General features: G+C 39.9%; 1 protein-coding gene across 7 annotated transcripts in view; it reads left to right on the plus strand.

Annotated features, from left to right (window-relative positions):
* The window catches only part of LOC130405536 (uncharacterized), a 111,592-nt gene that overhangs the window by 982 nt on the left and 97,639 nt on the right, over positions 1 to 12,971 (plus strand). For all 7 annotated transcript variants that reach the window (XR_008904352.1, XM_056610668.1, XM_056610669.1 and 4 more), the window contains exons 2-7: positions 465 to 737; positions 1,173 to 1,445; positions 1,867 to 2,136; positions 2,896 to 3,135; positions 4,496 to 4,546; positions 8,295 to 8,408. Coding sequence is in view for 6 of the 7 variants with exons in the window: in XM_056610668.1 (XP_056466643.1) it covers positions 465 to 737; positions 1,173 to 1,445; positions 1,867 to 2,136; positions 2,896 to 3,135; positions 4,496 to 4,546; positions 8,295 to 8,408 (1,221 nt within the window). In the remaining variant the exon portion in view is untranslated. The remainder of the gene's footprint in view (positions 1 to 464; positions 738 to 1,172; positions 1,446 to 1,866; positions 2,137 to 2,895; positions 3,136 to 4,495; positions 4,547 to 8,294; positions 8,409 to 12,971) is intronic.

Raw genomic sequence — 12,971 nt, forward strand, 5'->3', positions numbered from 1 at the left:
ACACACACACACACACACACACACACACACACACACACACACACACACACACACACACACACACACACACACACACACACACACACACACACACACACACACACACACACACACACACACGCGCACACACACACTTTTTGTTTTTTTCAAGGCGACTCCGGGGACGTCTCTCTCTCTGCTTATGTTCCGAGACTTATTAATACAACCTGCCAACGAATAATGTTAATTAGATGCGTCATGCCTCCACAACACTATCAACACATTAACAATCAGTCAGACACTCGGTTATGTTAACCACACATTGCCCCCCGATAGCATCGACTATCGGTGATCGCTAGGGGGCGCTATCGGACGATGGAAGCTTGTAGAAGATTGCCCAACCCTAATCTTGTACCAACACTACCACCACAAGTGGTAATCTAAGAAAAGTTGTGACGTTTTGTTTTTCTCTTTTTGTCTTTCAGAACTTGGAAGGATTCGCTCTAAATTAGTCATACTGTTATTGGACCAAGATGTCATCAATCTCCTGCGTTACCTTAGGGAGATGAATGTGTTGAATGACGAGGAGAAGGAGACTGTAGAGGGGTGGATGACAAGTGAAGACATAGCACGTTGTCTCATTGATACGGTGATGAAGAAAGGGGAGAGAGCATGTAGTGTGATGGTTGATTATCTGACTGAGAAGCCCCCTGAACTATGGCCGACCCTGGGACTGACCCCAACTTCTGCTCTCATCAGTGAGTTTGACATTTTCATAAAGTTACCTTAACATGTGTGTTAAGTTTGTCAGAAACTAATTTGCTGAAATGTTGGTGTCAATCAAAGTAATTGATGTTAAGCGTAATGGACCACTTCTCCTGTAGGGGCCCAGAATCACATATAAACTGTGTGTGTGTGTGTGTGTGTGTGTGTGTGTGTGTGTGTGTGTGTGTGTGTGTGTGTGTGTGTGTGTGTGTGTGTGTGTGTGTGTGTGTGTGTGTGTGTGTGTGTGTGTGTGTGTGTGTGTGTGTGTGTGTGTGTGTGTGTGTGTTTCACAGGCGAGTTGTGATTTTGAGTGTATATTTTAAAGAATTTATCAATTTTTATCCCAGAAATTGTCAATGCAGAGATAATTTGGTTGAGAAGAAACTTACATTTGTTTAATTTGCCTTTTCTTTTGATTTGTATTTCAGAACTTGGAAGGATTGGCTCTAAATTAGTCTACACGTTGTCGGACCACGATGTCATCAATCTCCTGCGTTACCTTAGGGAGATGAATGTGTTGAATGACGAGGAGAAGAAGACTGTAGAGGGGAAGACGACCAAAGAAGACAAAGCACGTTGTCTCATTGATACAGTGCTGGGGAAAGGGGAGCGAGAAATAAGCCTGATGGTTGATTATCTGACGGCAAAGCAACCTGAACTATGCTTAACCCTGGGTCTGACCCCAACTTCTGCTCGGATCAGTGAGTTCAAAATGTTTATAAAGTTCCCTTAACATTTGTGTTAAGTTATTTCACCAACTATTTTGCTTCGGTGTTAATCAAAGTAATTGCTGTTAAGCGTAATGCACCACTTCACCTGTAGGGGCCCAGAATCACATTGTGTGTGTGTGTGTGTGTGTGTGTGTGTGTGTGTGTGTGTGTGTGTGTGTGTGTGTGTGTGTGTGTGTGTGTGTGTGTGTGTGTGTGTGTGTGTGTGTGTGTGTGTGTGTGTGTGTGTGTGTGTGTGTGTGTGTGTGTGTGTGTTACAGGGGAGTTGTGATTTTGATTGTATATTTTAAAGAATTGATAAATTATTATCCCAGAAATTATCAATGCAGATTATTATGTTGAGAGTTTTCTTTTAATTAATTTAATTTGCCTTTTCTCTTGATTTGTCTTTCAGAACTTCAAAGGATTCGCGGTAAATTAGTCTACATGTTGTCATACAACGATTTTATCAATCTCCTGCATTACCTTAGGAAGATAAATGTGTTGAATGACGAGGAGAAGAACACTGTAGAGGGGAAGACGACCAGAGAAGACAAAGCACATTGCCTAATTGATACGGTAAAAGAGAAAGGGGGGAAAGCAAGTAGCATGATGGTTGATTATCTGACGGAGAAACACCCTGAACTATGCTCAACCCTGGATCCGACCAAAACTGCTCAGATCAGTGAGTTTAACATGTTTTTAAAGTTCCCTTAACATGTGTAAAGTTTTTTGTCCGTAACTAAATTGCTGAAATTTCAGCGTCAATCAAAGTAATTGCTGTTAGGGGTAATGCACCACTTTACCTGCAGGGGCCAAGAATCACATATAAACTGCATATTTTAAGTGTGTGTGTGTGTGTGTGTGTGTGTGTGTGTGTGTGTGTGTGTGTGTGTGTGTGTGTGTGTGTGTGTGTGTGTGTGTGTGTGTGTGTGTGTGTGTGTGTGTGTGTGTGTGTGTGTGTGTGTGTGTGTGTGCAAGCGGGAATCGCTTGAAAAGGCGGTCGCCTTGGTCGGTGTGCGGGCTGCGAATACCTCGGGGGGCTGCTTGCAGTCCTAGTTATTATTATTATTATTATTAATATTAACGCAGGGAGCGAGGGAGCAAAGAGGGAGAGGGCGGTTCTTTGTTGTTTAGTTTCATTACCTTGCTCTCTTCTGCTCTTTCTACTCTCTCTTTAGAACTGTCAAATCTAATAATAGATGGTATTTAAGATTAATCGACACCAACAATGCATTCTGATACCAAAATCTTAAATATTTTCCATTATGTGTACTTGATGTAATCTGTAAATTAAAATGAACACACAAGCTTATAGGTAAAGTTGAGAAATTCGTTTTATTTGGCAACTTCAACCAACACTACAACAACAGGTGGTAATTTGAGAATAGGTGTAACGTTTTGCTTTAATGCCATTTTCCATTTCTCTTGACTTGTCTTTCAGAACTTGGAAGGATTGGCTCTAAATTATTCGGCATGTTGTCAGACCACGACGTCATCAATCTCCTGCATTACCTGAGGGCGATGAATGTGTTGAACGACGAGGAGAAGAAGACTGTAGAGGGGAAGACAAACAGAGAAGACAGAGCACGTTGTCTCATTGATACGGTGTTGGAGAAAGGGGAGAGAGCAAGTAGCCTGATGGTTGATTATCTGACGAAGAGGCAGCCTGAACTAAGGATAGGCGAGTTGCTATTTAAATGTATTTTTTCATTATTTTAAAAGGAATTATTTACCTTCATTCAATTATCATCTCGTTTGTCCAAAACGATATGATTCTTAAATGTGTTAATAACAGGAGGAACTAAGGTCACGTAGTGAACTCAGCCTCCCACTGCGCAATGTGTCGTCGGAGTGACGTCTTTTCTGTTTCATTATTGTACGTCAAATCTCGGTCCACTGCAGGGATTGTTTTGTAACGACAGGCGACGTACTTTTTTCGACGTCTACCGAACGTCTAATGTTGACGTCCTCTGGACCTCTGTGCAAGGGCCATTTATAGTGCAAATGTGGGCGTTTGTGTAGACTGGTTGACTCATTTTAGACATCTTTTTTATACTACTTCTATAATTTATTTATATGTTGATGGTTTTTGCCGTCAGAAAAGGATAAACGGCGATTTATTTAATTGCAGCGTCGGATAAATGATTATGGACCCACCCGTAGGCCACATGCCACTGCACACACACACACACACACACACACACACACACACACACACACACACACACACACACACACACACACACACACACACACACACACACACGAAAATGTAAAATAACAACAAAATATCATAATATACAAATATTACATCATGCATACATTTCCTGTACCTGTCATACGCTTCCAAATGACGGCAAAAAACCGTACCCTGTTCTAAGGTGAAATGTTATAGCTACAGGAAACCTAATGGTACAGAAAATATCTTGAAACATTAAGAAGTAGTATAAAAAAGACGTCTAAAATTAGTCTAAATTTGATGTTGAAAAGGCGTCCACAAACGACCACATTTGAACTAAATAGCCCATCCACGGAGGTCCCACAGAAGTCAACAGTAGACGTCGCCTGGCGTTACAAAACAACCCCTTCAGTGGACCGAAATTTGACGACCAATAATGACACAGAAAAAACGTCACTCCGACGGCATTGCGCATTGGGATCATGTATACATTTCCTGCAGCTGTCATAGGCGTCCAAATGACGTCCAAAAAAATTACCCAGTTCAAAGGTGAAATGTTAAAAAGTAAATATGAAGTCCAAGTTGGGTCATGGTTTGACATCCAAATTGTGACCTAGTTTGAACGTCAAATAGATGTCCAGAATGGGTCATGTACCAACCGACCTGATATAAACATGATCTGCACGTCTATCCAACGTCCAATGTTTAGTGGGATGGTTATTTGTGGCACTTTGATCAAACACTGAAACAATTTGGTTTACCAGAGGTCAACTGAGGAAGTGTTAATTTTTATTTCAGTATTTTTTTAGTCAATTATTTTTAAATTAATGCCATCTTCAAATTCTCTTGATTTGTCTTTCAGAGTTTGGTGAGGATCCGTCATTCAGTAGCAGACAGGAGAGTCCTGGTCTGGGTAAGTTTAAGGCTCCTTGGTTTAGGTGTTATAAGTAACAAAACCCTCTATATCATAGTTCTTCCTTGGTTGGACTAAATTGCATTGCACAGTTGACATGAATACTTAATGTTTTATATTCATTTTACTCAGAAATCATAATGAGAGCAACAATTTTAAGTTTTCGTTTTTACAGTGTAGGTTTAGGACTAATAAGTAACATAACCCTCTATATCATAGTTTTGCCCTATCAAAATACATTACACAATACTCACCAGATAATTACAGATCATATAATAACATAATACCAAATTTAATAAATATATTATTCATATATATATTTTTTTAAACAAGGTCAAAGGTGTGTGGCATGTTCTGGAATATCTGGGGGATCTGGGATAACAATTCTAAACCTATGGCTTGTTTCAAACATAAATCTTTCGCATGAGATATGGCACATATTTTAGATTATAAACTTTTTGTGGAGGTCGACATTTTACTGAACCGACCAGAGTCCATTTCTATAGCTTCTCAAATGACAAAGACTGGAGAGCACTTGGTCAGACATAGTTCTTGGCAGTAAATGTAAATGGACTGCATTTATATAGCGCTTTTCTAACCATTGGCCACTCAAAGCGCTTTACAATATTGCCTCACATTCACCATTCATGCACACATTATGTTGAGTTACTTGACCTAAATGTTTAAACAATGTTCAAACCCAGAGATATCCATAGTTTTATTTACAGTAATGGTCCGTTGTGCCGTAGGTCATGTGGATGGCGTCGTATGGCCTTTACTCCCTGTGGGGGGAATTCAGGAACCAAGTCAATCGTTTCTGTCTAAACTGTTTGACGAAAGAGTCATCCGAATTTATAACAATTAGGCTAGTTTATTTGAGTTATAAACGTGAACAAATATTCGCCCTGAGTTCGCCCTGCGCCTCTCTATTAGCTTCGCAAGGAGACGTCCCCAAATGGGAAATCAACCTGTGCTGCTCAAAGAGCTGCTCAAGCTGGAGTCTGCCGCATTGTCTAATGCGAGGACTTCTTAAACAGTGGCACAGGTCTCAGAAATGCTGAGATCAGCTCTGCTCCACACATGATGTGTGATGGAAAATCTATCTATTTATCATGTTGTTTCCCCTTCATCCTGTAAGTTCTATATCCTATTCCTTGCATTGTCTAGCCACTCTACCTTTTCCTAGCGTTATCTAACATTAACCTTTGTGCCTGGGGTATACCGGTCACGAGGGAGCAGAGATCCCCTTATGCATTCTTCTCCTTGATGAGAATACAGGAAACTCTGTCCTTTAAGTAAATATAATTTGATTTGCTCATTGACAATTATAATGTGGGGTCTCATAGTGGTGACTTCTAGGGGTGTGACGAGATCTCGTCCCACGAGATCTCGCGAGATTAAACTCGTCGAGTTAAAAAATCTGTCTCGCAAGATTGGTGAGCTATCCAAACTTCTATTTCTGCCCTGTGGGGGCAGTAATGCGCCTTTGCTACGTCTAGACTGCAAGAACCTAAAGAAGGAGAAGGAAAATTAGAAGAGGAGGAGAAGGACGGGAAGCAGCCATAAGCTGTGTTCGAAATCGTTCCCTATCACGGATATAGTGCATTATATAGGGTGCTCGCCATTTTGTAGTGGTGTTCGAATTCTCAGTGGTGAATTTCATGCACTTTATAGTGCACTTAAAATACCCAAAATTTTAGTGTACATACGATGTTCCCTACATGTCACTCCCGTATACCACAATGCAATGCGGTAATGTTTGTTTGTCTCCGGCTTTCGTTTAGAAATGTCAACAATTTATTTGGGATTTAACATAGAATATTTAACATTAAAAATTAATTAAAAAAAAACTTGAACAAGGAATTGTAACATTCAACAACAATACAACCTTCAGCTTTCCTCGTGAGCGCACGTTTTTTGTTTTTTTTACATGATGTGGGCGCATCTGTCTACGTCACACAAATACCCGGCGCATTTACTGACGCAAATGACGTTTAGAAATGTTCACCGTAGTGTCCGAATTCTCGTTTGTTCGTTCCCTAAATAGTCATGAACACTATATAGGGAATAGTGAGTGAGTGTATAGGGAACGATTTCGAACACAGCTAAAGACAGCCAGAATGACGTCGGAAAATACCCCCGCCACTTTTAAATCATTTGTTTGGCAGCATTTTTGGTACTTTGATTTGGTTTTGCACATAATATTGTTTGCAGAGAATTATTTAATTTAATTTATTTTACTTTAACTTTTATAAATTTTTGTTTAAGTTTCAATTTCATGCATGTAAAGAGTTATAATAAAGCATTTCAAAATGCATGCGCAACTAGGTTAAATAAAAGTCTGTTGGTCCAGTCATATATTTTGTCATCGTAGTTTTCTTAAAATCTCGTCTCGTCTCGTTCTCGTGAACCCAATATCGTGTCTCATCTCGTCTCGTGAGCTGAGTGTATCGTCACACCCCTAGTGACTTCTCAGTTTGACCCTTTGACCCTTGACCACCCCAATAGTGTCAGCCATTAATTTTTTTACAGAAGAGGCCTAATGTATTGATATGAAATGTCAATAGCAATCTAACTTAAATGTCTTCTCGGCACGCCCATTTTACTCAGGATGCTCCTGTTGGTAACTTGAAGGAACTTGGCCGCACCCAAACAACAGAGCAGAACATGATCGCAATGTTTTTTTTTACAATTTTCGTATGCTATTTCATCACTAAATTCACTTCTGATAAAGTTTTAGGCAAGGAATCAACTGTGTAGATTTCGTGTTTAGGGGCAAGCGAGCCAGCCAGCCGGCCAGTAGCTCTCTGAGACCCTCTCGCCCCACGGACCACTGCAGCTGACAGGGCAGACGGCGGACGACAATGGTTGAAGAAAAGCCGGCCAACAACTGTCTAACATTTATTTTATAAAATAAACTACAGAAGCAGTATGAAAGGGTTGTTTTGTTTTTTAATATACTTTACATTTTAGTGTACTGTTGAGGAGCAGTTTGAGCTTCAATTGTTTTCGGTGATAAGCCTGGTTCCTATTTTGGAGGAATGCAGGTGTCCTCTGTAGTTTACACAATACCAGTAAGAACACACCGTCTCAAACTCTCAACAGCGTTCTGCATGCTCATTCCCCCTAATTCCTACAAGAATAACTAGCAAGAATGTTCTCCCCACTGATTGTAAAATGACGAGTTGATCACATGGAAGTCCTTAAAATATAGTGTGGCCAAAACATGAGCGGCCACACAACCACCGCGGCCACACAGATACAGATGAAAGGGTGGCGAGGGGACAGAGCTAGGAACTAATATAAAATGATAGAGTTCCCTGCGACATTCTTCGTATATCAGTTTTATGTGGATTACGTCTGCAGTGTTTTCACTCAATATTGGAAGGATCTCAAGAATCGCTCTCCGCATTAGTCACTTATACCCAAAATTATCGGAAAGAATAGGCAATACATTCTGATTCATGGACTCACTTTGATAAATGACATGATACGTGACAAACATGATACATGATACAGTCATGTTATATTTATTTACAGTGTACTTCATGTGGGCTGTAAATTGGCATGAAAAACCGGTCCAGGTCATGTTTAGGATTACTTTGGGTTATTTGTGAAAACTTTTACATACACTGACATATTAATGTTTAAGTAGTATCCGAGGATGTCAGATATTACATTTCAGTATTTTTCAGAAAACGAAAAAATATTTAACGCAATTTGCAAATTCTATTGATTTGTCTTTCAGAACCTCTGATGACGTCAGGCAGTAGCGGACAGGGGAGCTTGTCCAAGTCTGAGCTGTCCGGCCCTGTGGACTCTGAGTCCTCACTTCCACTTGAAAAGCTTGGTAGCACGCATGGTGAGTTCAAGACTCCTAGTTGTACGAGTTATTAGTCTACATGTATAACCCTCTATGTCATGGTCACCCACCTGATGAATACGTAGTGTATCATTTTAACATTTTTAAATGGTATATATATATATTTGGCCAGTTTGGGGTTCTGGGATACAGATTTTAAACCTATGGCTTATTTTGAACATAAGTCATATTCATGACTAAAGGGTTTTTGGGGTCGTCATGCAGTGACTAAAAAAGAAAGATGATCAACGATGGCAACTCAAAGCAGGTGTAAAAACCTAATGGAGTAATAATGGATTATTTCTTTAAAAATGTATTTGCTTAAGAATCCACTGTCCACTGATATGTTTTTAAAGCTATTGTTATCCAATGTTTTATCTCAAAACGACTTTAAATGCACTTGGATAAAACCAACAATCGTACTTGCATGTCCCACAACCTCGCTAGCAAGCTCAGATTATTTTGTACCTCTGCATTTCTAAATACAGAGGTACGTTCATGTTCGTGAGACTAATTATCATGTTGTGTACGATGTCTGAAAGCAACTCCATTATGCCAACGTTAGCTTACGAGAAGTGATTAACGGCTGATTTGGATATATTTCAAACAAAGTAGGCTGAACCAAGCAACCTAATGTGGAACCTTACCTGGGAAAGAAATATGAACAAACAAGATAGTTCCTTTTATTACTCAACTCAATTACAATGTTGGCGAAACTACTGTCTGTGTTTGGTGAGTCTAACAATCATTTTAAAGTCAAAAGTGTTCTCGACACAGCAATTTTACCAAGGATGCACCGGTTGGTATCTTGTAGGAACTTGGCAGCACAGATACCCCAGAATTAATTTTTGCATTTTAGCGAAAAGCGGCAAGCAGCAGAGCAGACGAATAACGCAACGTGTTTTTTTTAAATTATCGTATGCATTCAAATTCTATTGATTAGTCTTTCAGTGCATGTCAGGAACCGATCTGCTGTTTTCATACGGTGATGTTTGTGAGATGATTGTGTAACTAATGAATAGCACGTCCAAGGTAACGATCATGTTCTGTAAGATGTCTGAAAGCAGCTCCGTTATGCCAAGGTTAACTTATGAGTGATTAACGTCTGATTTGGATCTAATTCAAACAAAGAGTTTGAACCAAAAAAATAAATCTTTAACCCCAAACTAGTAAAGAAATATGAACAATCTATAGTTTATGTCATTGCTTATGGTATGTTTGGCAGATATAGGGCATGAAAATGATCATGGTAAAACAAGAAAAAAGGTATCTGTAAAAACTACAATTTCTCTGAACAGGCAGGAGGAAAACATATTCCAGCAAACTGCTGCTGGACAGCAGTTTAAGTCTTAAAGAAACAAGGGACAGACATCATGTTTTATCAAAGTGTGTCATTCAGGATCAACCATACTCAGTGGAGAAGGAGAGTCCAGGTATTCAGTTGTAGTCACTGCGATATGCAATGCAACACGCTAAAACAGACAGAATAATTTGTAAGAAGGGGAAAGTTGGTCTGATTTCAGTAATATTTTTCTCAGGTGAGAGAATACAAGTCTAATTAAACTTTTAACAGAGAGAGAGAGAGAGAGAGAGACTACATTACTTTTACTGAAACTTTGCTAGTCTCTCTTTCAGTGCAGCAAAGCGGTCAATGACTTTCTCATTGAAATCACGCATGTTGAGGACTAGTTCCCTCTCCATGGAGAGCATGGCCAGTGCATTCAGACTTTCCTGGCCCATTGAATTTCGCAGGAATGTCTTAATTATTTTTTATTATCAAAGTTGAGAAACATCTCTCAGCTTCAGCTGTTGTCATAGGAGTAGTTATGAGAATGTTCAACAAACTCACAGTCTCAGAGAATGTCTCCTGGAGGTTGTAGCTCATGATAACCTGGTACAGTGCCAGTGCACCACAGCAAGCCTTGATTCAGGATTCTCATAGATTAGAGACAGTTCCGTCTTGAGCTTTGCCTTGTTCAGCGTGGCAGTGGTGGGCAGAGTAGCTAAAAAATGTACTCAAGTAAAAGTACTGTTACTTTAAGATTATAATTACTCAAGTAGAAGTAAAAGTACTCGTAAAAATAATTACTCAAGTAAGAGTAAAAAAGTATGCAGTGAAAAGACTACTCAAGTACTCAAGAGTACAAGTAGGCCTACTGAGTTTCTCCGATTTATTTTTTAAATAAACAGCAACACAAACAGTACAAAATAGACACCAACAAAATATAGAACAGCAAGGTTCAAATAAAGATAATGCAAATAACATCCTTTTAAATAAAATAAATAAGGTGTATAACCCTTGAACTAAAACAATAACAAATTAAATCTTTGTAAAATTAAATAGGCTACATCAACCTTTAAATAACATTAAAATAAATTTGGTTTATCCAAAATTATATTAATTAAAACCAATACACGTATAACTGTTAACTAACATTATTAACAAAGTACATCCATGGAATCATCCGTTCAAAACCAGTCTGCATGAATCGTATCAGTGACGTGCATTCAGGGTAGGCAAGGTAGGCACTGCCTACCCTGACAAAATTCAAACGTAAAAATGTTTATTAAATAATTGTATTTAATAAACTTGTATTTGTACCGAGTATTCTTGTGTTTTATATATGCAATATATACGTTATTCCAATTGTTTAGACGTTACGATGACAATTGTATCAGTTACGCAACATCAAATACAAAAACCGGTAGAATAAGCAGTGCCTTTACTGTCCATTCATTGTGAACGGCAACGAAAAACGAATGTGGCGCATGCACACTTCGATCCTGTATTCTTTAACATCTACGCCGAAAGGCACAACTCTGCTGTGCCTTTGTACGTAAATATGTTATGCCAGTAATCATCTACGCTACGTATCAAACATGGACCAATCGAAATCGAGATATTACTGGACATTTGCGCAGCTGACGTCATTACACCGGCTACACGTAATCCCCGCGAAACTCAAAAAGTTAAAATGAGCTACTGGCAAAAGGGAGGCCTATGCCAACACTTGATGCACTCTTGCAGAAAAAGGGACCGAAAATTGTTCGCTCGTTTCAAACGGATTGTGCGCCGCGCTTGTGCATAGCCTACTGTTGTCACGTAGCCTAAACAATAAATGAGGTAATCTGGCTTTCATAACTCAGTGCCTACCCACTTACTGACTTCACCGCACGTCACTGAATCGTATGACAACTGGATGGCAGGGGATGCGGACAAGGAATACACCGCAGGGGAGAACATGAGAGCCCCAGCTCGCCGCATAGTAGCCTGGGTGCTGTAAGCATGGAATAAGCTGGATACGGAGTGGGTGAAAAACTGTGTGTGTGTGTGTGTGACCCGGCGCCCCCCGAAACGTTAACGGGCTACAGAGAATTCTCCCAACTCTCCCGATTACCACTCTGCGTGTGCGTGCGTGCCTGTGTGTGTGCAGGCGTTATTCAATTGCCTCTCGGCCGCTTGTACCCGCGATCTCGTCCTTTCGGTCATCACCCAACCCTCATGACCATAGGGGAGGATAGGAACGAAGTTCGACCGGTAGATCGAGAGCTTTGCCTTGCGACTCAGCTCTCTTTTCGTAACAACGGTGCGGTAAAGCGAACGCAATACCGCCCCCGCTGCTCCGATTCTCCGGCCAATCTCACGCTCCATAGTACCCTCACTCGCGAACAAGACCCCGAGGTCCTTGAACTCCTTCACTTGGGCTAAGGAATATTCACGTGATAGAAATAGATCTCGCATGTAATAAAAGAAAAGATCTAAAAAAACAAAGTAACGACCGTCACGTAGCCAAATGGAACGGCGTAAAAGTACCGTTCTTTCTTTAAATATTTACTCAAGTAAAAGTAAAAGTATGTTGCAATAAAACTACTCCTAAAATTACAATTTATCCAAAAAGTTACTCAAGTATTTGTAACGGAGTAAATGTAGCGCGTTCCTACCCACCTCTGAGCGTGGGATATGCCTTCACAGAGGCATTCAGAGCATCAACAGGAAATGAATGGCAGTACCTTTCAAACATATTCCTTGTACTAAGGTAGCACTCACAAGGTGGCCAGTGAAAGAGAACCTCGCTTTGATGTGAGCCAGGATGGTGTCGCAGACCTCTTCAGACAGCCTCTGCTTCGCCTCTTCTGTCAAAGCCGTCCTTGGTTTGTCGGTTCCTGATGGCTCTTGCAGCTGGTCAGATTAATAAATCTATCTACAGTCAAGTATGTATTTAGACAAATACGATAATATATCAATATAATATGGGCAACCTTTTATGTGTGGTTGTTCAAGACACACTGAAGGCATGATGAGTATACCCACTTAAAATGGGCAGGGATGCATAATGTTAGTGTTAAACACTTTTTTTTAAGCTATCCATTGTGCCTCGCCTAACCGGGATGTCCAGCACAGAGTAAAGCAAGCTAGAATACACCAATGGCAATATATTATAAAAAAGATCATATATTATAAAAAAGAACACAAATACAGTCTCCTTTAATGCATATGTTCTCATAACAAAGCTTTGCTTTGAGAAGGATCAAATAATATAAATGTTATCTTACCTAATGGTC

The sequence above is a fragment of the Gadus chalcogrammus genome, chromosome 16 (genome assembly GCF_026213295.1).
Source record: "Gadus chalcogrammus isolate NIFS_2021 chromosome 16, NIFS_Gcha_1.0, whole genome shotgun sequence".
In the NCBI taxonomy this organism is placed as follows: Eukaryota; Metazoa; Chordata; class Actinopteri; order Gadiformes; family Gadidae; genus Gadus; species Gadus chalcogrammus.